We start from the raw sequence: 22,210 nt of genomic DNA on the forward strand, positions 1-22,210 counted from the left end.
ATCAGGCCAAGATGCATTCGCCTTGCCTTGCCGACGAGGCCGAGTTGTGCCAACCAGGGTACCTAAGCTGTGCAGTGCGTCGGACATTCACCCTCTCTCACATCCACATCCATCATTCGCGCACCGTTAGGCGTTTGGTATCATACACCTCTGCTTCCTCTGCCATGATTTAGTTGGTTATTCGCATTCTTTTTTGGATCAAGTTGTCCGGTAGCAGCCTTGACCATTCAGCATGGTTGCCCGCGAGTACCGCGATGATGACGAGGAAAACCAAGCCGCTGACATCCCTACCCTCACCGACGACGAGCGCGAAGACGATGCTGTAAGTCGAGACCTCCATGTACGGTCTGCCTCCGAGTCCTCCGCATCTGCGCTGCCCCTACCCATCTGGCTCCGAGAGTCCGCGGCCACTTTCAAGTACAAATGGGTGCCGTTGCCTGTGCGCAAGGCCTCACGGGCAGTGGTGACATGGGTCAAAGGGCCGGTCCCTCCGCGAGTCTTGAAGATTGAGCCTATATTCCCTAAAATACAACAAGCGCCTCTTAGATTGTTGGATAGATATGCCCCAAACAGAAAACAGCGTCTGATCCTGCTGGTCGGGCTGTATGCATGCTGGTTTCTGACATGGTCTCTCATGCTCAAACAACACTCCACCTCTGGGTTCATCAAAGGATACGGGAAACCGCAGAATCTATGGTGTGGTGCCAGTTTCTGGAACGAAGGCAACGGCTGTGGGCTTAATGGGAACCAATGCCGACCCTTCTCCTCTGCGCATCTCACCTTCCGCTGTCCTGCCAATTGCAAAGGCACACACTTGCTGGAAGAACATATTGTTGGAAATCAGTCACTCCGATATCAAGGCCTGGTCGTTGGAGGCCCGGATCCCGAGAATCCCGAGTCGATGCCAATATATCGAGCCGACAGCTTCATTTGCCAGGCTGCCATACATGCGGGCATTACTACAGACGCGAACGGAGGCTGCGGTGTAGCGACGCTTGTTGGCTCCCACACGAACTTCCCATCGATCAAGGCCAATGGAATTGAAAGCACCGCTTTCCCGGGCACGTTTCCACGATCCTTCACCTTTCAGCGACTATCGCCTTCCCAGGCCAAATGTCCTACGGATTCACGCTGGCCTCTCTTCGTAGTCACCGCTGTCGCGCTCGTCTTGCTATCTATCTTCACGACTTCTCCAGCTGTATTCTTCTTCAGCACCTTCGTCATTATGTTCCTCCACGTCGGACTGGTGTCTGATCCACCCAACACAGCCAACTTTTACGAATCCGTCAGCAAACTCCTGGAACGATTCCTCCCCGCGACATTCATCTCGTTCATTCTTTACCGATACTGCGCCGTGCCCTTGTTGCGCGACCTTACCGCACAAGTCGAGAAAACCGTTCTGTACCTCGGCTTCTGCTTCATTGGCGCTCTGAACAACTACACCTTCGCACCTCTTATCCCAATAGAACGCCTGACACCACATGATCTCGCGCAACCCGGCGCACCATTTGCTCTTGCCATCATCATTACCCTCATCTTGGTTATCGTTATCTCCCAAATACACTTCATCCGCATTTCGGGCAACATGCCAAAATACCTTGCCATCTACGCAGGAATGGGCCTTGCACTGATCATCCTGCTCGTCCTACCAGGCCTGAGGCTCCGCATTCATCACTACATCCTCGCCCTGCTGTTCATGCCTGGCACCGGGTTTCAAACTCGACCTGGCCTAGTATATCAAGGTCTCCTACTAGGCTTGTTTATAAATGGTATCGCACGTTGGGGCTTTGCAAGTATCATTCAAACACCCGCTGCGCTGGGTGAGTCGGGCCCAGGATCTCACGGTGGCGGATCGTGGTGGGGTGCAACGTCACCGAATGTCACTGCTGTCGTGGGTCTCGAGGCCAGGAACATCACGTTCAACTGGGGACCGTTGCCGAAAGACATGGACGTTGATGGCGTGAGTATTCTGATCAACGATGTCGAGCGCTGGCGCGGGTACACGGACGAAGAATTATACTGGGATCAGGAGGAAGTTACCCTCAAACGGCGGAAGAGAGACGACGACGGCGAGCCCGAGTTCTTTCGGTTTGCGTGGATGAAGGGCAGTGCTACCGGGACGTATAGCCGTGTGGGCATATGGGATGCGGATGGGGTTTGGCATGATCCGCCAGTCAAGGGGGAGAAGTGAACGATGCTTGTGTCCGCCTTCGCATTGTTTTCGACATATGAATCACGAAACTCTTAGATGTGTGGCTAACCGATCGTTCTGGCTAGAAGCTTCCGAAGTCAAGGGTAGAACCGTTCTTTCCAGATCTCGTGGTGATTGCCAACACATTTTTTTGTACACTTCCCCAGCTGTTCTTACTACCAGCCGTTCAAACCCCACAACATGCGAGTAATGTGCCCGGGCAGCCTGTCCCATGCCATGTTACTCCCAGTGTGAAACGCTTTTGCCGCGTGCTTTTGTGATACGCTGGTCCAGCAAGTCACTGAGCCAATTGCCTCTACGTTGGTTCCTTACCTGGTGGAGACGGGTTTCCGGGTCGTGTGAAAGAAAGGAGAGGTTGAGGCTTTCCACTGGCCATTCGGACACGACTACACACTTGGACCACCTGATTGCGCATTTATATTCTTCTCATGGCATCTAGTCTAGCTTCTCTATCATCACCGGTGATGGAAACATGTCTCTATCCAAATGCAGCCCTTGGCCGTTCAGGCGCACAACCTATTCGCAATGCAGGAAAACATGAATCACAACTTCGCCTTCACCGCAGTCTGCTTCTCCTTCTCCAGAGCTTCAGCGTACAGTTGATCCAGCACACCCCTATACTTCTTCGCCGCCACAGGCCTCTTAAGCTTGAGCGTCGGCGTAAGCAACTCGTTGTCCACGGTGAACGGCTCGACATATAACTTGATATTCTTCACGCGCTCGTACCCGGCGAAATTCTTCCTCCGGCCTGCTTTGTCCAGATCCTTCAGCACCGCCTCTTTGACCTTGGGCTCCTCGCACGCAGCTTTGATCGATTCGATATCTGTGGGTCCGATCTGCTTGCCGAGCACTTTACTCGCGAACCCCGCGAATGTATCAGGCTGCACGCCAAACACAGCGACCAGGAACGTTTGAACGCTGTCGCCATGGACGAACGCCTGCGCCAGATACGTGCAGCTAGACAAGTAGACGCCCTCGATGCGCTCGGGAGAGATGTACTCGCCCTGCGCGAGTTTGAGGACGTTCTTGCGGCGATCGATGATGCGGAACCGGCCCAGCTCGTCGACGCTGCAGATGTCGCCCGTCTTGAACCAGCCGTCGTCGGTGAAGGCCTTGGCCGTCTCCTCGTCGTTCTTGTGGTATCCCTTGAACACGGAGGCGCCGCGGAGGAGCAATTCACCTCGCGGGTACGGCTTGTCGTCGACCGTGTACTCCATGTCCGGAACGGAGATGAGGCACGCTTCTTGGCAGGGCGCGACGGCGCCGCAATTGCCCACGCTGAAGTCGTCGATAGGCTGGGTCAGCGCCATGGCGTAGGTCTCGGTAAGGCCGTAGCCTTGGAAGACGCGGGACGAGAAGACGACGCGCAGGAATTGCTGGAGGGAGGGGTCTAGCGGCGCGGACCCGGAGACCATGGTGTGCGCGCGGTCGAGGCCCAGAGCTCCCGCGACCTTGCGGCCCCAGATCCGGTCGTATATGGGGTGGGTGTATGTCGGGGACGGGTTGGTGCTGGGATTGGCATTGGCCAGCTTCGTGCGCACAATGTACCGAGACAGTGAGCCTTTGACGCCGGGCTGCTCGACGGTCTGGGCTTTGATGGCGCCGCCAAAGCGGTTGAAGAGTCTTGGGACCGAGGCGAATGTCGTGGGCCGGATGAGTTTGAGGTCGTCGACTAGTTCAAGTACGTTGCCGTGGAAGTAGCCGATCCGGCTGCCAGCCCAGATGGAGCTGTGCTCGAGGAGACGGCCGTAGATGTGCGCGAGAGGGAGGTAGCTGAGCATCCTGGAGTTCTTGTCTGCAGAGGATGAGACCAGTGAAGATGACGTTGCTGCGACAGCCATGGCATGTGTGAGGAGGACGCCCTTGGGTGGGCCGGTCGTGCCCGACGTGTAGTTGATGGTAATGGCGTCGGAAGGTCTAGGTGGGTTGTATGGCCGGCCGAGCGATGCTCCCAGCTGTTCCACGGTTTCGAGGGAGTAGATTTTCAACCCTACATCTGCGGCCATTGTGTCCAGGAGGACCTGTTTCGACAGCTCGGGTTTCTCATTGGGCGCGGAATCGAGAGGATCAAGGACGACGACAATTTTCAGGTTGGAGAGGCGTGGCTTGAGCTTCAGCAGCGTCGGCACATGGGATAGAGAGCAAACAACACAGGCGAGGTTTGCGTGGCGGATGATGTACTCGGAGGTCTCTGGGCCGAGAGTGTCGTAGAGAGAAACTGAGAACAACGACTGCGACATGCAGGCCAGGTCGGTCAACTGCCATTCGGGTCTGTTCTGACACCATAATCCAACACCGTACTGTGCCCCGGTGACGCCTTCTCTTGCATGGATTTCAACAAGCCCGGCGCCAAAGTCTGCCCTTCTCTTTTGTACGGTCTCATAGTCCAGCCACTCGTAGGGGCCGTATGCCTTTTGAGATGAGACCCATGGTCGATAGCCTAGACAGGGAGCATGAGGGTATTTCTGGGCAGCGAACTCGAACATGTCATGGCCGGTGAGGACGGCAGGGTCGAGAGTTTGGAGAACCCCATCGCGACATTTTTGATGGCGGTATACAGGTGTCCTTCCTTGTTTCTGAGAGCCCGGGATGGCTATTGAGTATGGTTGGCCTTTGGGAGGTGGTTTGCGGTATTCTTCGGCCTTTTGCAGGTGGAGAGGCGTGGACGAGAGAAGGGATGCCATGATAGCAAGGCCGATAGAAGAGAAGGAAAAAAGAGATCAAGTCAGAGGAAGAGAAGGACAGCTGTCATTAGTACGGATATCGACTAAAGATATTGTAGACAAAGAGGAAGATGGAAGAGATGAAGTGTGAGATTTTAGTGATTGGCAAACAAGGCAAAACAACATCATCATGCGCACACAGTCTGCCCATTCCTGGGGATCATTGAGAGGTGCGCCACGCCATGACATGCCATGCCATGCCATGTTACGCGACGTTGCTGGAGCCTCGGCATAAACTGATGGGACTTGGAAGCACAAGCCCAAGCACAATCCGGAGCTGAGAACCTGCAATTTGACGGGGCGAAGGAAGATCAGGCTCGGAGTGACCGAATTAGAAGGGGGCACTGTTCCTGAAGAGGAGATATCTCCAGATACTCCATATTTGGCTGATTAAAGGACTGATGAAAGACAAGTTGGAGCGCCGATGAGATAGACTGTCAGTGACTGTTCATTGTTCAAGTTTGGGCAATTGGATCAGAGGTTCGTTTATTCTTATGTTCGTGTTCCATGTTCATGCAGGGTCGTGGTCCATCAGCTCGAAGCATGTGAAAATTGGATCAGCTCCCAAGACTGCTACCATCTAGCTACCTTAGGTAAGGGTAAGTACCTAGGGAGGTAAGCTCGTAAGATACGGAGTAGTTAAGATAGTTATAGTATAGCAGCCCCGGACCATGTTCCACCGATTGGCCGCAGAGATTCCTCCAAGGTCTCCCTCTGGCGGACACTTCTCCTTTGCAAATCCCAAATCCTGCGATATTTCAAAGGTTCGGCCCTATACAAAAGCCAGCCATTATCAGACGCGTTCTCTGTGAAGCATAAAGGTCAATGGAATCAGGTTGCCCCACTGAGTTTAGCATCAGTGCTTGGTTTTGAGTCGGTCGTAGCGTTGTCCGGTTTGGCCTCTGCATCCGGCTGTGCAGCACTACTCGCCGCGAAACTCTGCTCAAAATCGTGAATGATATCGTCAATGTGTTCGATTCCCACAGATATTCTGACCATGTCTTCGGTCACTCCAGAGTCCAGTCTCTCTTGCTCGCTAAGCTGCTCGTGGGTCGTTGACCAGGGGTGGATGGCAAGCGTCTTTGCATCACCAACACTGATATAGGGTTAGCTTGTGGTAGGCGGAAGCACTTTTGTACACTTACTTTGCGAGATTCGAAATCATCTTGAATCCATCCACGACCTGTGCACCTGCGTCGGCACCTCCCTTGATGCCGATCGACATGACACCCCCAAATCCCCGAGGAAGATATTTTTTCGCGAGCTGATGATGAGGGTGGCTTTCGAGGCCAGGATACGACACCCAGGCGACATTGGGATGCTTCTCGAGCCATTTTGCTAGCTTCAAGGCGTTCTCCGCGTGACGCTCACACCGCAAGCTCAACGTTTCCACGCCGAGGATAAACTGTTGAGCATTGAAAGGCGACATGCAGGAACCCAAGTCACGCAAGACTTCAACTCTGATACGAATTATAAACGCCAATGGTCCAAAAGTGTCCACAAACTTCAAACCGTGGTAGCCGGGGGCGGGATCGTTGAACTGGGGGAACCTCTTTGCATTGGCCTTCCAGTCGAACTTGCCCGAGTCGACAATCATGCCGCCAATGGACGTACCGTGGCCTCCGATCCACTTGGTGGTGCTGTGCACCACGATATCCGCGCCATGTTTCAATGGCTGGCAGAAGTAGCCACCAGCACCGAATGTATTGTCGACAACAAGAGGAACACCTTTGGCACGGCAGACCTTTGCTATGGCCTCAAAGTCGGGCACGTTGTACCTGGGGTTGCCGATGGTTTCCACGTACACCGCTTTTGTCTTGTCATCGATGGCCTTCTCAAAGTCCTCCGGCTTCTCCGAGGTCAAGAACTTAGTCTCAATGCCGAGACGGGGGAGCATGACCTTGAACTGGTTATAGGTACCACCGTACAGGTTGGAGGTGGAGACAATGTTGTCACCAGCATGCGCAAGGGCAACGATGGTCATGAACTGCGCTGATTGACCAGAAGAAGCTGCCACGGCAGCAATTCCCCCTTCCAGAGCAGCAATTCTCTTCTCCAACACATCGACGGTCGGATTCATGATCCTGCTGTAGATGTTTCCAAACTCTTTCAAGCCAAACAGTCTTGCGCCATGGGCCGAGTCGTTGAACGTGTAGGAGGTGGTCTGGTAGATGGGGACGGCGCGAGCCTTGGTCGCTGGGTCTGGCTCCTGACCCGCATGGATCTGGAGAGTTTCGAATCTTTGTACATGATCGTCGGAAGCCATGGCGAAGGATCTGGGTTGCTTCTGCAAGAAGGTAGGGGAGTCGTGTGTGCTCAAAAAGAGGTAGATGTATTGCAGGCAAGAAGGGTCCGGGGTGGAGGGTATACTCAGGACTTGTATATCGGAGAGTAGGAAAGAAGACGTCTATGTGTACCAGCGAAAAAGTTCCCAATGTAGAGACAGACGAAGCTCTCTTGAGAGTAGGGCGGTACCTGACCTTTGAGAGAAAGCATTGCGAATGGTGTCAGTCTCTTCCCCGCACACGAAGAAGAGTTGCCAGGATTGCGTGATCAGAGCCAACGCCGGTCGCCCATCAACAACTGGCCCCATGAGGCTAAGACGCAAGTGACAAGAACAGGCGCTGAAGCTCGTGTCCTGTATACATATTGATGTAACAAGGTAAGCAACACGAGCTCGAGAGAAGAAGAAAGACCTGGCAGCTGAAATTACACGAACGAGAATGGCTCTCAGCTTAACATGGTTGGGAAGTCCAGTAGGATTCTTTCGGGTCTCAATGAACACAGGGTAAGAGATGGCCTCTTGCTGCAGAAGCCTCGTATAAGTATTTCTGACAGGACAAGCTCCGGAGTCTGAGAACGTACTCAGGCAGTCTGACTGTATCACAGAAGTCGTAGAAAAAAGACCATCTACACCATCATATGGAGTCCTTTGCTTTATCTTATCAAAGATGGGCATTTCATGTTTGCGACCTCGGACTGGTGCTTGCCCACAATCGCCTGCCGGTTAGAGACCTCTGCCGGCAAGCACCAGACCGGATCGATAAGGGAGAATGAGGGAGAATGGCGGAGATGAGCGGACAACACCTCGGATCGCTGAATGATCGATGATGAATCATGCCTTCATCTTCTCGACTTCGAGTTTATCCCCCTTCTCAATGCTTCGATATTAACATACAATCGCAAAACAATGCCACATCCTATTTAATACACTTTCACGCGTGTTTTCTGGTTCTGACCCCCAACTGTACTCGGATGAAGCTGTCATCCAACATGGGGCTGGTGCAGAAGAAGGATGCTTTTCTTGACCGCTTGATACCCTTCCGAGGCAAGAGGCCAATCCTCCTCGAGTACCGGTCGTCAAAGGTCTTTATTGTCTTTGCAATGTGCTGGGCGGTCTTTACTGTCAGTGCTCTGGCAGATCCAGCGTGGCTCTTGCTTACTTGAATCTAGGACGTCTTTCTTTACGGAGTCATTGTCCCAGTCATACCATTTGCTCTCCAAGATCGTGTCCATGTATCTGCCGACGACACGCAGCATTGGGTTTCGGTGTTATTGGCTGTGTATGCTGCAGCGTTGCTCTTCTTTTCGCCCATATTTGGCTTTCTGGCCGATCGGGCCGGCTCCAGGAAAACCACCTTACTTGCTGGACTTGTCATTTTGGCTGGGTCAACTCTCATGTTGTGCGTGGGGAAGACCATTACAGTCCTGGTGGTCGGACGAACGCTGCAGGGCGCTTCGGCGTCGGTAGTGTGGGTCGTCGCCCTGGCCTTGATGGCTGATACCGTCAGCGAGGAAGAGTCAGGCAAGGCTATGGGATATGTTGGTCTGGCCACTTCCTTGGGGGTTCTTGTGTCCCCATTGATTGGAGGAGTGGTATACGAGAGAGCGGGATACTACGCCGTATTCGGCGTGACCTTTGCTGTCATCGGCGTCGACATCCTTTTCCGCTTCGCATTGATCGAGAAGAAACACGCCGCAAAATGGTTGGAGCCCGATAATTCCTCGCATTCTCCGGCTTCTCACAATGATGTCGAGCTTCGAGACCAAATTGAACCACAGACTGTGGCAGAAAAGAATGCTTCTAGCGCCGTCATCGGCGCTGCCAGCCCACCTGCGAAACGAAAACTGCCAACAATGCTGGTCCTCCTCAAATCTCGGCGTATTCTCGTTGCTTTCTGGGGCAGTATGGTCGTGGCCATCACAATGACGGCCATTGATTCCACTCTACCTCTCTTCGTGAATCAGATCTTTGGATGGGACTCGCTGGGGGCCGGCTTGGTGTTTCTGGCCCTGATCGCACCGAGCTTCGTGGGTCCTTTGGTAGGGCATTGGACTGACAAGTATGGCCCTCGCTGGTTTGCAGCATCCGGATTATTGTTGTGCGTGCCCTTCTGGGTGCTACTTCGGCTTGTTGACCACGACAACATCGGCCAGGCTGTTCTTCTCTGTGTTCTTCTTGTGCTTCTGGGAGCAGCCACGACGCTTGTCATGATTTCATTGCTGGCCGAGTTCAGTAAGGTGTGCGATGTAAAGGTGCGACAAGAGCCCAATCTGTTTGCAGGGAAGTCGGCATATGCTCAGAGCTATTCAATTTTCAACGTGGCTTGGGCTGCCGGCAGTCTGCTGGGACCTCTGATAGCGGGTGCTGTCAAGTCGTCTGCAGGCTGGAAGACCATGACGTGGACCATGTCCCTTTGGTGTGCTGTAGGAGTGTTGCCTACCTTGATGTACTCTGGTGGAATGATCACTAGAAGTAAAAGATCCACCGACAGTGGTGGAGTTTTGGGGGAAGCGAGTTCTTGACCTCCCTGATGGATATGAGCGTTCATCTCCGTACATACTAGCACATACTAGCAGCAAGTGTTGCATATGAGAAGATTTGTTGCGAGCAGTCCATGACATAAATTGTATCGCCTCGGGTATGTGCCTGATAATCAGCTTCGTTTGTTGTTGCATCCTTCAGAACAGAGATTGCTCCTTTGTTTCGTTTGGTGTGGTTGTCAGTGCCATTCTGGGATGTGACAATCTCTTCTACTGCAGGTGCTGTGATCCAATGAAAGAACATTCGTGCTTCATGCTTGAAACACAGGATCTCGGCTGTAGTTTCTGATTGGGTCCTCCACAAATGTTTCATCATTGTAGGTGATGCTATCTAGCATCATCTGCAGACAGCCATCATCAACCCAACTTCAAACATGTTACTCTTGTTCATCATGGCCGGCCAAAGGCCATCCATGCACATCGTGTTTACCGCGACTTTTTCAAACATTGATCTCCATATGTGAAATCCCTTCAACCCGCAATGAATCGTGTTTGAGGACTATCGAACGCGCCTGGCCGTGGTTGTGATTTATGAGTACCTGTCTTGCTCTTTCTTCGCCTTGATGTCCTTCAGTTGCACAAACCTGACAAAACCTGTGCGCTTTCCTGTCCTGAAAAGCCATTGCTGTTTGCTGCCTAAATTACCTTTTTATCCTGCCTTTCCTGCTGCCTGTCCTTCTCATCTTCTCCTTCTGGCAAGGAGCAACTTGAAAACTTGTTGCAGGAACCAGAAAACCCTGCCAAACTTCTAATCATCTGTCCTCCTCATCAAATCTTGTCTAACAACCCTTTGCAAACATCAAAATGATGAACATCGATCCAATGCTCATCGTCCGCGCCCTTCAAGGGATATTAGCCCTCGTCGCCATGGCCACGGGAGCAACCGGTAAGTCAAGCCCTCGCATCTTCCGCTTCCTGCTGACTTCGACGCCAGTTGCGAACATCCTGAATACTCACAATCCTTCAATCGCCGTCCCAAACAGTGTCATCTTCTACATCTTCACGGCGGTTTTCACCTTGCTCGTCACCGTGCCGTACACCATCGTGGCGCCTCGCTATTTCCAGGTCTTGGCTCATCCATTCGCAATGCTTGCCGCCGAAGCAACAACCTCAATATTCTGGCTGGTCAGCTTTGCCGCCTTTGCAGATTTCTTGAGACGGTCTCGTGTCTGTGAAGTGGGAGCTTGTGCATCCGCAAGAGGAAGTGTGGTGGTTGGCGTCCTTGAGTTGTAAGTCTCTTTCGGGCTTCCGGCCCAACCGGCCTAATGCTGATGGATATAACAGCATTCTATTCGGCGTTACAACCTTCTTTGCCTTTTCCCATGTTTTCCTCGGGGGCAGGTTCAGTGGAGGCAAGGCCGTGGATAAACAACAACAATCTCACAAGTCGTGGTCGGGCGCCGAATCAGTGTGAGGTCTGATAGCTGGATCAGGAGCATACCTCGGTGCTGGTGGTTTGAGACAACTGCTGTGTCAAGCGAAGGCATAGATACCATGACTGCAAGGTATTCGTTGTACATAAAGCAGCTGCGCCTGTCTCAACTGTGCTTTTTCTTCGCCCCAGAACGCAGCAGGACTAGCTGTCCTTACTTTGTATGCACTCAAACACCCGCACCGGTCAATTGAGGTATTCTCTTCATCGCCTGCACTGCCACCAAGCCCCGTGTTTTTCAAAGTCTCCAACGGGATTGCCGTTCATTTACTGCAGACCATCTGATGACTTTGAAGATTCTCGACTATTCTCGATCAACAGATGTGGAATGGATGCCATTTGTGACGCTCCCCTTCGATATCTATGACTCCTGAAAAGTGCTGCACGCCAACAGACCTCCCAGTGATCAGCAAGTCTGTCATGCCAGAAGAACTTACTCATCGTTCCTTGCATGCCCTCCCACGATCTCGCCTCCTGCAAACGAGCTATCAAGCCATCAAGAACAACATGGCGTTCCGGTGAGGCATCGATCTGCGCATCCCAAGAACTGGCGATGGCCAGAGAGCACCAGAGAAGACAAAGTCGGAGCCAAGGATGCCGTGGTATCTCTGTTTGTTCGTTGAAGCCCTCGATGATTGGCCGGAGTGGTCTAGCCAGAGGTATGTGAAAAGATACTTCATTGTACAGATGCAAACAGAATGCCAACAGAGCTTTGACCATTTGTGCCTCGATTTGATTCAACGGCAGAGCCGACAAACACTGCAGGTCGTAGATGGCTCGTTGCATAGTCATCTCTGGTCGCGGCCTGGGCATTTCTTGATCCGTGGCCAGGGCATACCAGTCAACCAGCTCTGTCAGCCTGACCAGAAAGCTGATGAATTCGATCGCGATATTCCTGCTTAAGGCCACTTCTGCGAAACCGTCGGGCAATTTCGCTATCAGCTCGCAGAGATCCGCAGGGAATGGGTGCCCAGGGTACGTCAGTATACTGATACGGTGACCAGGCTCATTGATACGAGTTGCATAACTGGGCTGATGAGCATGCATGAACGATGCAAGCACTCCGAAACTCCCCAGATTAGACACGGTCAGCCAACCAGGGATCAGGGGTCAACTCACGCTAGCACACGGCCACGGACAAAGTTCTGGAGCTCGTTGTCCTCGTCAGGATCGTACGACTGGAGCAGGTTCTCGAGAGCGCGCAGGTGGACCTCAAACGACTCCACGTCGTCGATCATGTACTAGACTTGTGTCAACCAGAGCCTCTACCACCTCTACTGGACACCTCACGTTAAAAGTCAGAAGCGTCGACATCGTGAGCAGTACTAGATCCGAACGAGCTTGACGGCCAGCCTCGAGCGCATTCCTCAAATGCAGCAGTGTCGCGCCTTTATGTCGAAGCAGCATCTTGTCCTCCATGGGCTCGCAACCTCTTCGCAATAGCCATGCGGCTCTGGTCATGCCGATGGTCGCTTCGAAAAGCATTGCATTCTGTAAAGCCAGTGGCAGGATCAATGTCAGGAGTGCGTTGCCTCCATTTTGCATTTTAAGGGACTGTGCTTGTTGTGGAGCCCATATCTGGATATCTGGGATTATTGAGCTGGGTGCCCGGGCGCACAATTTGAATGAACTCACAGTAGTCCGTCATGAACTGGACACCTCTGGACACTCGCGATATAGGGTATCGGAAGAAGGGATCGATGCGATAACCGCCATCAACCGTGAGCAATGGCGAAGGGCATCGACTGTTGTCCGAGTCATCATCCATGTTTGGGCCTTGACTGGAATTCCTTCGTGGTAGTTGAAGAGTCCGTCGATCCCGTCTCATCGAGCCTTCGCGCTGGTCGCTCATCACGCAAGGTCGAAAATCTGTTACAGATTTGACGACACCGCCTCTTCGGACGATCTATATTGTCGATTCCAGCCTCATCGCTAAGAAGAAAACGTCGTCATCATCATAATCAGAACTTACAACGTCACAAGCACTGATCAAGGAAACGGTTGAGAAAGTAGCCGCGTTCTGACTTTCCAAACGAAATTCCTCCAGCCATCTCGATCGTACCTCCAAGGGGACATCCTTGCAGCCACATGGCCATCGGCCAATCTGGTTGTAGAGAGCACCCGTGACGGGAAGGCGACACCGATCTTCATTTGGCAGAAGGAAGAATTTAAGCTTAGTGTTCCTGCAAGGTTTGTCAGCGCATTGGTCTTTGCCCAATGGCTTGGAGCGGAGGCCGAAGAAGAGTCGACTTCCAAGAGGATATTTCCTTCATTAGGTATTTTATTGTGTTTGAACTTGGAGGCGTGTTTTGGATGACGAATGGGCAGAATGACGGCCGGACCCTTTCGATCTTTGAGTGGCGGCTACGTTGAGCTGGTCCTGGGTGTGGTTGGTTTATGATATGAGGCACCTTTCGTCGTCCATCGTTGCAATGTATGGTCACTCTGGTGGATCGGCCAATCATGCAAATCTATGCGATCTACAAGTCGTTGAGGGTTTCATGACAATTCCCCCATTGGGATAATTCTGCTGGTCTTGTCTGATCTCGGGTAAAGGAGGAAAAAGCAGGGCATGTTCGGCGCCGCGATGGATTGACGATACTGTGTGCTCGGTAAGCGACTGTCGTCATTGCATTTTGACATACGGCACAAGGTCTATCAACTCTGTGAATGGTTGATTACTATGAGCATAATGTCTGGCGATGGTGTAATTGCGTGCGCTGACTTACATCCCGGATGTCCATGGCCTGAGGTTGTTCACGCCGATCTACCTCAGCACGCTATCTTGGGCAGGTATTGCAATGGCAAGCTTTGGTAACCTACTTCGTTCGTGCCTGTGAAAGAGTGGAAGTTTGAAAGGCTTAGATTGGACATAGGAGTACAACAGTTAATGTTCAGCAAGCCTCTTATAGTAGCTCATATACTTATGACTCAGTCGAAGGGCCAAGTAGGCTTGAAAGCTCACCTCTGCCAGAAACAATACACTTCACAATGTTGCGTGATCCATCAGACTCGTGGTCCATCAGACTCAAAATATGCATAGGCTGCGTTCCACTATTGTGGTCTTGCAGAAATGCCACAGCAGGCAGGCAGCAGTCGAAGTACACCATTTTGTTCCCGCAACCTGGTTCCCACAAACGCTGGAAATAGAATTCAACATATCGTACAACCCCCATCTGGAGTACATGTGCTGCTGTGTTGGGAACAAATCACCCCTGGTCCCCACGGCGTTGCCTTAGGGGTTTGTCTCTAAACAGACAAGTGACCGAGCTCAAACTGAAGAGCTATATGTATTCGACCAAGTCTCGCGGTTCCAGTGCTGAGGAAGCAGTCTCGCCAGACCCAGGGCTTCGGTGTTGATCGGTGATTCGCCAGTAAACAGGAAGACATCGTACAGAAAGCCGCCAAAGGTACAGCCACAGAATGGCGCGACCATCGGGACTAGAAGTCTTGTCAGCAAACTCCAGGATCCATGCCATGAGAATGCTGATGCTTCAAACTCACCCCAGAAGTAATAGTCGCCAGCGCGCCACACGTTCATTCCGTACCCAAGCATGTAAGACATGAGTCGTGGGCCGAAGTCTCGAGCAAGGTTAATGGCATAGCCGGTCTACAATTGTTGCAGTTGTATCATCAGCATGGTGGTCTTGGGAAAATAAAATCAGGGTGAATCGGTGTGCCTCGACTCACCTCCCAGCCGAAGCAGGCGCCGATGCCGAAGATGACGAAGAACAATCCCAGTGGTACCAAATTTCCCGCCCCAAGGTTCCCGTCGTCTTTGAGAGCATAGATCAAGAACATCAGGATCGTGCTGGCGATGAATTCGGAGAAGAACTGTCCGGTTTTGGTCATGAACTCGGCAGGGTATGTGCAGAAGATACCGGCTGACGCGGTCTCGGAGTACCCAGGCACCGTTCTTATGCCCGCACCACCTTCGAAGACGTCGATGGCCGATTTGTAGTTGGCATAGACGACACCAGATGCGCACATCGCCCCCAAGACTTGGGCGAGCGCGTAGATGGGGAACTTGCGCCAGGGGAACTTCCGGAACACGCAGTTGGCGAACGTGACGGCAGGGTTGATGTGTGCTCCTGATATGCCGCTGGTGTAAACGCCCAGCATGACGCCGAGTCTGTGGACATGGTTAGCGACAAGTCGTCGAGACAATGATGGAGTGTGGCAGGTTAGAGGCAATTTGCAAGGAATGACGAGGCAGGCTACCATTGTAGCTGCTGAAAAAGGCAGTGATATGATGAGGAATATGAGACGGACAGTGCCCGATGTTGCAAGTGGAGGCTTGTAGAAGCGTGTACGTGTACTTACCCCCAGCCCCATGAAATTGATTGATAATCACCCTTTGTGCCACCGCTCAAAACGACTTGGGCAACGACGCCGTCGCCAAACAGGATCAGGATAAAGACACCGAAGAACTCGGAGAAAGGCTCGCGGCAGTAATGGCGGACTCTGCTCCAGAGAAGATCGGGCTCGGATTGAATGACATCCTCTTGAGGGATCTTGTGGTCGACAAGAGGACCGTCTGTCATGAGGTCGACGGGTTAGTATGGCTTTCTGGAACGATATCTGCAGTTCTTGCTGTTTCGGACGACGACGACGACGAGTGTGACTTACGTTCTGCATAAGCCGGCTGTCCATCTACGGTGGTATGCCGGTAGTCGTGAGGTTGATGGTGGTGATGAGGTAGGAGCTCGTTATGTGACGTGGGAGGTGTCGAGGACATTGATTCCTTCTCGAGAGCCATGGGTTTGATCTCTTGGCCAGCGTTCTGGGATGGGGATACTGGACGGATCTGATCGCTTGCCATGCTGTCAGCTTCGGTCGAGGAGAAGACGGAAGGCCAGAGCCAGACTCTTATCACTTTTCTATGGTGGAGCCCTGGAAGGCGGCTTAGTTCACCATTGCGGAGGTCACACCTGATGGTCGGGGACGGGCGGATATGAGCCAGTCATCGTACGCTGGAGTGGGATGCTGGGGTATATGCAGGCAACCCAAAACCCTGTATGCAGTGGCACCGCGTAAATGGAAGCGGTTGCGAGCGGAGTGGGACTGCGTATACATAGGCTTCGGTGTATCAAGCCCGAACAGAACCAAGGGAACTGGAATACCTAACACCGAGACTCGAGAGCCTTGTGGTCTGGCGATCACTGGAACTGGATCGGCCGGATGTCTGTTCAACGAGAAACGTGTATCTCGCTGATACTGAATGAGTGATGAGCTGTTTTCATCCTGGCCCAGAGCCAATGAGCGTAGATCATCGAGGCTGACCAAGGCCGATGTATCATGCCAGCCTTCGAGATGTAAAGCTTACGCGTGCGGCAAAAAGACGCCATCATGGGACGCCTGTGATTAATCAACACTACGGATTTGTGGAGACCTGGATGGCTTCTCGACGGCATAATAATGAGGAACCTCCAAATGGGCGTTGTACAGCATGTCACCATACACTGGCTAACAACAGAAGACGCAACATTGTGCTGTAGCTCTTGCATTCAGTCCGGATATTGCAGCTCGTAATTGGTCTTGACGGGGTACAAGACCCGGGCCCTGTCGGCGGCCAGTTCGACCTCGGCCTCGATAGCAATTCGTCCGCTTTTGTTGAATTCGAGTGGCAAGATAGAAAGCATATCCAGTCCTCCAGATTTCGCCATCATCTTACCCCGCAGACAGGATGAATCCTTCATGCATGGCAACATGGAGGTGAAGTTGAATACGGCCTTCTCGTAACATGAGCCAAGACGTCTTACCTCGTGTTTGCATCTGACATTGCTCAGCTCAGCCTCCGCATCTGTATTGCCGGAGACAGCCGCTTGGATGGTTGGTTCGGCTGGAGTCATCGGCGCGCTAAGTGTACTGATGTTACAGTCATTTCCTGGGCTTCCCATCAACCCCTCATTGATATCCATCTCGCATCTTCCAAAAGGTCCGGCCGGCCTGACCACCAAGAAACGCACCCTGATGCTAGTCCTCGGAAGTGGCTGGGTGAGGTGCCGCTCCAGCTCCCATCTCCAGCTACTCCCGTCACCATTTGGCTAGCACGGTGCTACCCCAGCTGGCGTGCGTCTCGAAGATAGATCGGCAGTTGTTCCTTCGGGAATAGAAGGAATTGTCTCTCACTAATATTCATAGGACCAGGAGATATTTCTCGAACGAGTCCATCAAAGGAGAATCATCCGCCACTAATTCACGTGGCTTGAGGATCGTCGCCACGAACCCCGGACTCTGCCAGAGCCTGCTGCATCTCGGCGGTGAGATCCCGACCTCGCTTGGGGGAAAAGAAACCCCAAGACCCCTTCCATCGATCTTTGAGGTCTCAGCTTCTGGGAGCAAGCTCGAACACATTCACTGGGTACTTGCCTTTGACTATTCTATCATCTGAGAGCTCCATTCCGCAGGTCTAGCTCGGACTGACGTTGATTGGATGTTGACTGCCATCAGGAACAAGATGGGAGATACCACGAAGGGCTCGCATGAGGTATTTGTGGGTTCCATTGATCAGGGAACCACATCAACTCGCTTCTTGATATTCAACCGAGATGGCGAGCCGGTTGCTTCCCACCAGATTGAGTTCAAACAGTTCTATCCACAGCCTGGGTATGAGTAATATGCACTGATAGCGAGTTGCGATGGCACTAATCAAGCTCGCAGCTGGCATGAACACGATCCACTTGAAATCGTTTCCTCGGTCGAGCAATGTATCGAGGGTGCTGTGAAAGACCTTGAAACCCAGGGCCATTCCAGCTCAAATATCAAGGCAGTTGGGATCACGAATCAGCGTGAGACAACCGTAAGTCATATTCCCTCCACCCATAGAGATATCTCTGTCACAGCGAGCCAATCAGGTTCGACCTTGATGACTGACGGTGCTCGTGATTAGGTCGTTTGGGACTATGAGACTGGAGAACCGCTGTACAATGCGATCGTATGGACTGACACCCGCACGCAAGCTTTGATTCGCAAAATCAAACTCCGGCTTGGAGCCGATCGACTCCAAGAACTTTGTGGTCTGCCATTGTCGACATATCCATCTGTTGGCAAGTTATTGTGGCTCCTCGAGAATGTGCCCAAAGTCCAGGATGCCTACGAAAAGGGTAACCTGGCTTTCGGTACCGTTGACGCCTGGCTGGTCTATCGCTTGAATGGCGGCCCGAAAAAGAACGTTTTCGTATCAGATCCCACCAACGCATCTCGCACCTGCTTCATGAATCTGAAGACTTTGGATTATGATAATCAGCTCATTGACTTCTTCCGACTTGATCCCGGCAAACTCCGCTTACCAAAAATCGTCCAGTCATCCCACCCGGAAGTATATGGACGATTGGAATCTGGTGTCCTCAAGGGTGTACCCATTACCGGGTGTTTGGGTGATCAGTCGGCAGCATTAGTTGGCCAAAAAGGTTTCACGCCTGGCCTGGCCAAGAATACCTACGGCACTGGCTGCTTCCTCCTGTACAACGTTGGAGAGAAGCCCGTGTTCTCCAGTCACGGACTGCTCGGCACGGTGGCATATGATTTTGGCGAGGGTAAGCGGATGTATGCACTCGAAGGCAGTATTGCTGTCGCAGGCTCGAGCGTGAAATTCTTAGTCGACAACTTCGGCTTCGTGGAATCTTCGAGTAAGATTAGCCAGCTTGCATCTACGGTGGAAGATAATGGAGGTTGTGTCTTCGTGACAGCTTTCAGTGGGCTTTTTGCACCATATTGGATCGACGATGCAAGGGGTACCATTTGTGAGTGTGGGAGTATTTGCCCTATACTCCGTTGCTGATCAGTACTTGCTCAGACGGAATCACTGCATACACGCAGCGCGGCCACATCGCTCGTGCCACTCTCGAAGCGACATGCTTCCAGACTCAAGCCATTTTGAGTGCCATGGAAAAGGATTCTGGCCACAAACTTGCTGAACTCGCTGTGGACGGAGGCATGAGTAATTCGGATCTGTGCATGCAGGTAATGTTGGCCCTGAAATGATTGCGAAAATCTGCAATTGACGCTGTACCAGACACAATCAGACTTGATCCAGATCCCGGTGGTTCGCCCCAAGATGCGTGAGACTACCGCACTCGGAGCAGCAATCGCAGCTGGTCTGGCCGTCGGTGTGTGGGAAAGTATCGACGAATTGGCCAACATCAATCTTGAAGGTAGGACGGTGTTCAAACCAGAAATGGAAGAGGCAAAGAGTAAAGAAATGTTTGGAAGATGGGAGAAAGCCGTGCAAATGTCCAAAGGTTGGTCATCTTGAGGAGCTCGAGAGATTGAGGCAGTTGAAGGTTGCAATGAGGTTGTTCGAAGACAGGCTGAAGATGGCACCACGTAGCTGCAGCAAACATGAGGTGTGCTTGATATTGGACGAGCGCTTTACGTGTCTCGAGCAGCCTCGTTCAAGTCAACGCTATTCACCTCTTCCAGCCTGGATGCCAGGTAGCATGATTTGTGCCACAGGGTTCATCACCACTTTCGATGAGTTGTCAGCCTTCGAGCAATCACTCCACATGCACGTATTCGGCCATTTGGCATACGTTGTCATGCATACGCTTGCTGTTTGATGTTTGCTGCTGGTCTTCAAGATGCACAGTGATGCGGTGAGTGCCCAACTGTGCCAACTCCAGGCCATTTCGGACTTCTTTCAGACGGAAAAGTCTGCCAAGGCCGGCCTCTTGTGCGAGATCATTACTGACATTACAACGGCTTAACAGCGGCTTCCCCACGGGGTTTAAGCTGGTACAAGGTTAAATACAGTATATTACGACATTCTTTCCTCGACGATCTGCTGAAGGGCGTTCTGTCCCCCCTCTTTCCACCGGCATATCGGCTATACGGCATAGATAAGGTCGAGCTGCTCCAATACTCAGACATTGTCAATGGACGGGACGGCGGCTTGCTGCAGCTCATCGTTGGGGGAACCTGCTTGTCATCGATGTTATGGCTACTGACCCAATGATTCCTTCGTTACTCACCCAAGGAGCCCCTTTGTGTTCTTCTCGGTCGCCGTTGTTGCCCACTATATCTTTTTGCCCTCACCGGCCTTGGTCTGCCAGCAAGACAAATGACCCTGTCTCAGGATGTCCAGCATGTCAAGTCGAGAGACTTCGGAGAGCGAAAAAGATGCCATACAACGCTACAGACCAGAACAAGAAGGCACGCAATACAATGACCTCACCAAACAAGCCAGTCGAGGGTCCGAACTGAAGAAGGTTGCGAGCAATACTCTGGGCAAGGTCGCCTCCCGCTTGACGACGCGAGATATCGTTGATCCGGGCCCTCCTCCTGACGGAGGGACGAAAGCATGGATTCAAGTCGCAATGGGCTGGGTGGTCTGCGTGTGTACCTGGTATGTTCGTGAACCACAGTACAGAGGCGCGTCGAAGTCCGAAGTCGGCTTCTACAGCCCGAGTCCGTGCGTCATGATGATCGTCCGCTAACTACTCCCCATGTGCAGGGGATATATCAACTCTTTCGGCGTGTTCCAGACATATTACAGCGAAACGCTGGGCGAATCGCAGTCCACGATATCCTGGGTCGGCTCCCTACAGTTATGGACAGTGTTCTTTGTTTCGGCTTTCTCTGGACGGGCACTAGATGCAGGACTATTCATACCCACCCTGATAGTCGGAGTGACCGTCCAACTCATTGGCATATTCATGACCAGTCTCTGTACAGTGTTCTGGCAGCTGCTGCTGGCCCAGGGGCTGTGCACAGGCTTGGGAAGTGGAATATTCTTCTGCCCGACCATGGGTCTGGTTACGACTTACTTCAAGGACAAACGGGGCATCGCCGTCGCCATTGTAACGACTGGTAATTCCGTTGGCGGCGCGGTCTATCCGGTCATTGTCCGCCAATTGCTGCCAAAGATTGGCTTCGCCTGGACTGTGCGCGTGCTGGGCTTTGTGAACCTGGCCTTGCTAGCTACCGCGCTTGCTTTTATGCGGCCAAGGCTGCCGCCTCGAAAAGCCGGGCCGGTCATTGAATGGAAGGCCTTCTACGAGGTGTCGTATGATTGCGTCCTGATTGGAATGTCTCTCGTCTTCGGTGGCCTTTTCTTCTCTTATTATTATATCGCCTCCTACGGCCGCGATATTATCGGCATGAGCTATGCCGACTCGTTGACTTTGCTCATCATCTTCAACGCCGCCGGCATACCAGTGCGCTTGTTGACTGGTTGGATTGCAGATCGGTTCTCGGGACCTTTGAATGCGATGGTGATACTCCTATTCATCAATGGGCTTTTTGGCCTTGTGTGGATCGCCGTTGGTTCCGAACCCGGCCTGTACGTGTTTTCCATCTTCTACGGCTTTTCTGCTGGCGCCTTTCAGTGCCTCTTTCCGACGACAGTGACGAGTTTGAACAATGATGTGAGCAAGAATGGGACAAGGTTGGGCATGGCGTTCTCACTTTTTAGTTTTGCTGGTCTTGCTGGTCCGCCCATTGGAGGTGCATTACTCGGCACAAATGGAGGCGGACGAGGCGGTTATCTATCTGCGCAACTGGGGCTGGGTTTAGCGACGATGCTGGGAGCGCTATTTATGGTGGCTGCCAGAGTGTACAAGGATGGCTGGGGTTTGAGGGTAAAATGTTGACCAGATAAAAGCAGAAAATGAATTGGAAGTTGATGTCGAACTGCGACCAGCATCCACTTCTTGAATCACGACAACTTAGTAGGTCTTGCAATATATGGCTCGAGCAGCTAAGTCTCGAGTCTCATCTAAGCATATTTGACTCTTATCTTACCCGCGTTCCCTCTTTGCGTAAGTATCCCCTCGTCCATGGCCGGTGGGACACTCACCCCGGAGCGAGGGAATTAGATCTTGGACCAGATGACACAAATCCCCTGCTTGTACCACTGTTTTCTCAGGAGATACTAAGTACATATCTGTCAATGAACAAGTCCATCAACGGTCCCCCATTCTGGGTGTCTGTCAATCACTGATCGATGCGAACACTCAAATACTAGTATTAGTACGACCAAGTGAGTGTATCTATGAAAATACTTATTATCTGGAAACC

The 22,210-nt window shown here is 52.3% G+C and overlaps 9 protein-coding genes across 9 annotated transcripts; 5 read left to right on the forward strand and 4 right to left on the reverse strand.

Moving 5' to 3' along the window:
• Positions 1-80: 80 nt before the first annotated feature.
• Positions 81-2,344, forward strand: PV05_06266 (uncharacterized protein). Its single transcript, XM_013458985.1, has one exon. It carries the CDS (start codon positions 233-235, stop codon positions 2,189-2,191), a length of 1,959 nt encoding a protein of 652 aa, XP_013314439.1. The 5' UTR covers positions 81-232; the 3' UTR covers positions 2,192-2,344.
• Positions 2,345-2,612: 268 nt separating this feature from the next.
• Positions 2,613-5,089, reverse strand: PV05_06267 (uncharacterized protein). Its single transcript, XM_013458986.1, has one exon. It carries the CDS (start codon positions 4,894-4,896, stop codon positions 2,755-2,757), a length of 2,142 nt encoding a protein of 713 aa, XP_013314440.1. The 5' UTR covers positions 4,897-5,089; the 3' UTR covers positions 2,613-2,754.
• Positions 5,090-5,399: 310 nt separating this feature from the next.
• Positions 5,400-7,469, reverse strand: PV05_06268 (O-acetylhomoserine (thiol)-lyase). Its single transcript, XM_013458987.1, has 2 exons — positions 6,081-7,469; positions 5,400-6,031 (listed from the first exon to the last, which is right to left on the reverse strand). The coding sequence occupies exons 1-2, from the start codon at positions 7,199-7,201 to the stop codon at positions 5,767-5,769; spliced, it is 1,386 nt and encodes a 461-aa protein (XP_013314441.1). The 5' UTR covers positions 7,202-7,469; the 3' UTR covers positions 5,400-5,766.
• A 623-nt stretch (positions 7,470-8,092) lies between these two features.
• PV05_06269 (uncharacterized protein) lies at positions 8,093-9,828 on the forward strand. Its single transcript, XM_013458988.1, has 2 exons — positions 8,093-8,340; positions 8,389-9,828. The coding sequence occupies exons 1-2, from the start codon at positions 8,191-8,193 to the stop codon at positions 9,739-9,741; spliced, it is 1,503 nt and encodes a 500-aa protein (XP_013314442.1). The 5' UTR covers positions 8,093-8,190; the 3' UTR covers positions 9,742-9,828.
• A 735-nt stretch (positions 9,829-10,563) lies between these two features.
• PV05_06270 (uncharacterized protein) lies at positions 10,564-11,257 on the forward strand (the record flags this gene model as incomplete). Its single annotated transcript, XM_013458989.1, has 3 exons — positions 10,564-10,645; positions 10,694-10,988; positions 11,044-11,257. 3 exons carry the CDS (start codon positions 10,564-10,566, stop codon positions 11,171-11,173), a joined length of 507 nt encoding a protein of 168 aa, XP_013314443.1. The 3' UTR covers positions 11,174-11,257.
• A 201-nt stretch (positions 11,258-11,458) lies between these two features.
• Positions 11,459-13,115, reverse strand: PV05_06271 (uncharacterized protein; the record flags this gene model as incomplete). Its single annotated transcript, XM_013458990.1, has 4 exons — positions 12,827-13,115; positions 12,482-12,777; positions 12,311-12,432; positions 11,459-12,218 (listed from the first exon to the last, which is right to left on the reverse strand). Exons 1-4 carry the CDS (start codon positions 13,041-13,043, stop codon positions 11,459-11,461), a joined length of 1,395 nt encoding a protein of 464 aa, XP_013314444.1. The 5' UTR covers positions 13,044-13,115.
• A 923-nt stretch (positions 13,116-14,038) lies between these two features.
• PV05_06272 (uncharacterized protein) lies at positions 14,039-16,286 on the reverse strand. The gene is made up of 6 exons (XM_013458991.1): positions 16,059-16,286; positions 15,821-16,005; positions 15,515-15,728; positions 14,882-15,323; positions 14,696-14,801; positions 14,039-14,632 (listed from the first exon to the last, which is right to left on the reverse strand). The coding sequence occupies exons 2-6, from the start codon at positions 15,948-15,950 to the stop codon at positions 14,463-14,465; spliced, it is 1,062 nt and encodes a 353-aa protein (XP_013314445.1). The 5' UTR covers positions 15,951-16,005; positions 16,059-16,286; the 3' UTR covers positions 14,039-14,462.
• Positions 16,287-17,627: 1,341 nt separating this feature from the next.
• Positions 17,628-19,448, forward strand: PV05_06273 (glycerol kinase; the record flags this gene model as incomplete). The annotated part of the gene is made up of 5 exons (XM_013458992.1): positions 17,628-17,800; positions 17,855-17,993; positions 18,084-18,936; positions 18,990-19,156; positions 19,209-19,448. The coding sequence occupies 5 exons, from the start codon at positions 17,628-17,630 to the stop codon at positions 19,446-19,448; spliced, it is 1,572 nt and encodes a 523-aa protein (XP_013314446.1).
• Positions 19,449-20,268: 820 nt separating this feature from the next.
• On the forward strand, positions 20,269-21,783 carry PV05_06274 (uncharacterized protein; the record flags this gene model as incomplete). Its single annotated transcript, XM_013458993.1, has 2 exons — positions 20,269-20,537; positions 20,646-21,783. The coding sequence occupies 2 exons, from the start codon at positions 20,269-20,271 to the stop codon at positions 21,781-21,783; spliced, it is 1,407 nt and encodes a 468-aa protein (XP_013314447.1).
• Positions 21,784-22,210: the final 427 nt, after the last annotated feature.

Source organism: Exophiala xenobiotica (assembly GCF_000835505.1).
Source record: "Exophiala xenobiotica strain CBS 118157 unplaced genomic scaffold supercont1.4, whole genome shotgun sequence".
Lineage (NCBI taxonomy): Eukaryota > Fungi > Ascomycota > Eurotiomycetes > Chaetothyriales > Herpotrichiellaceae > Exophiala > Exophiala xenobiotica.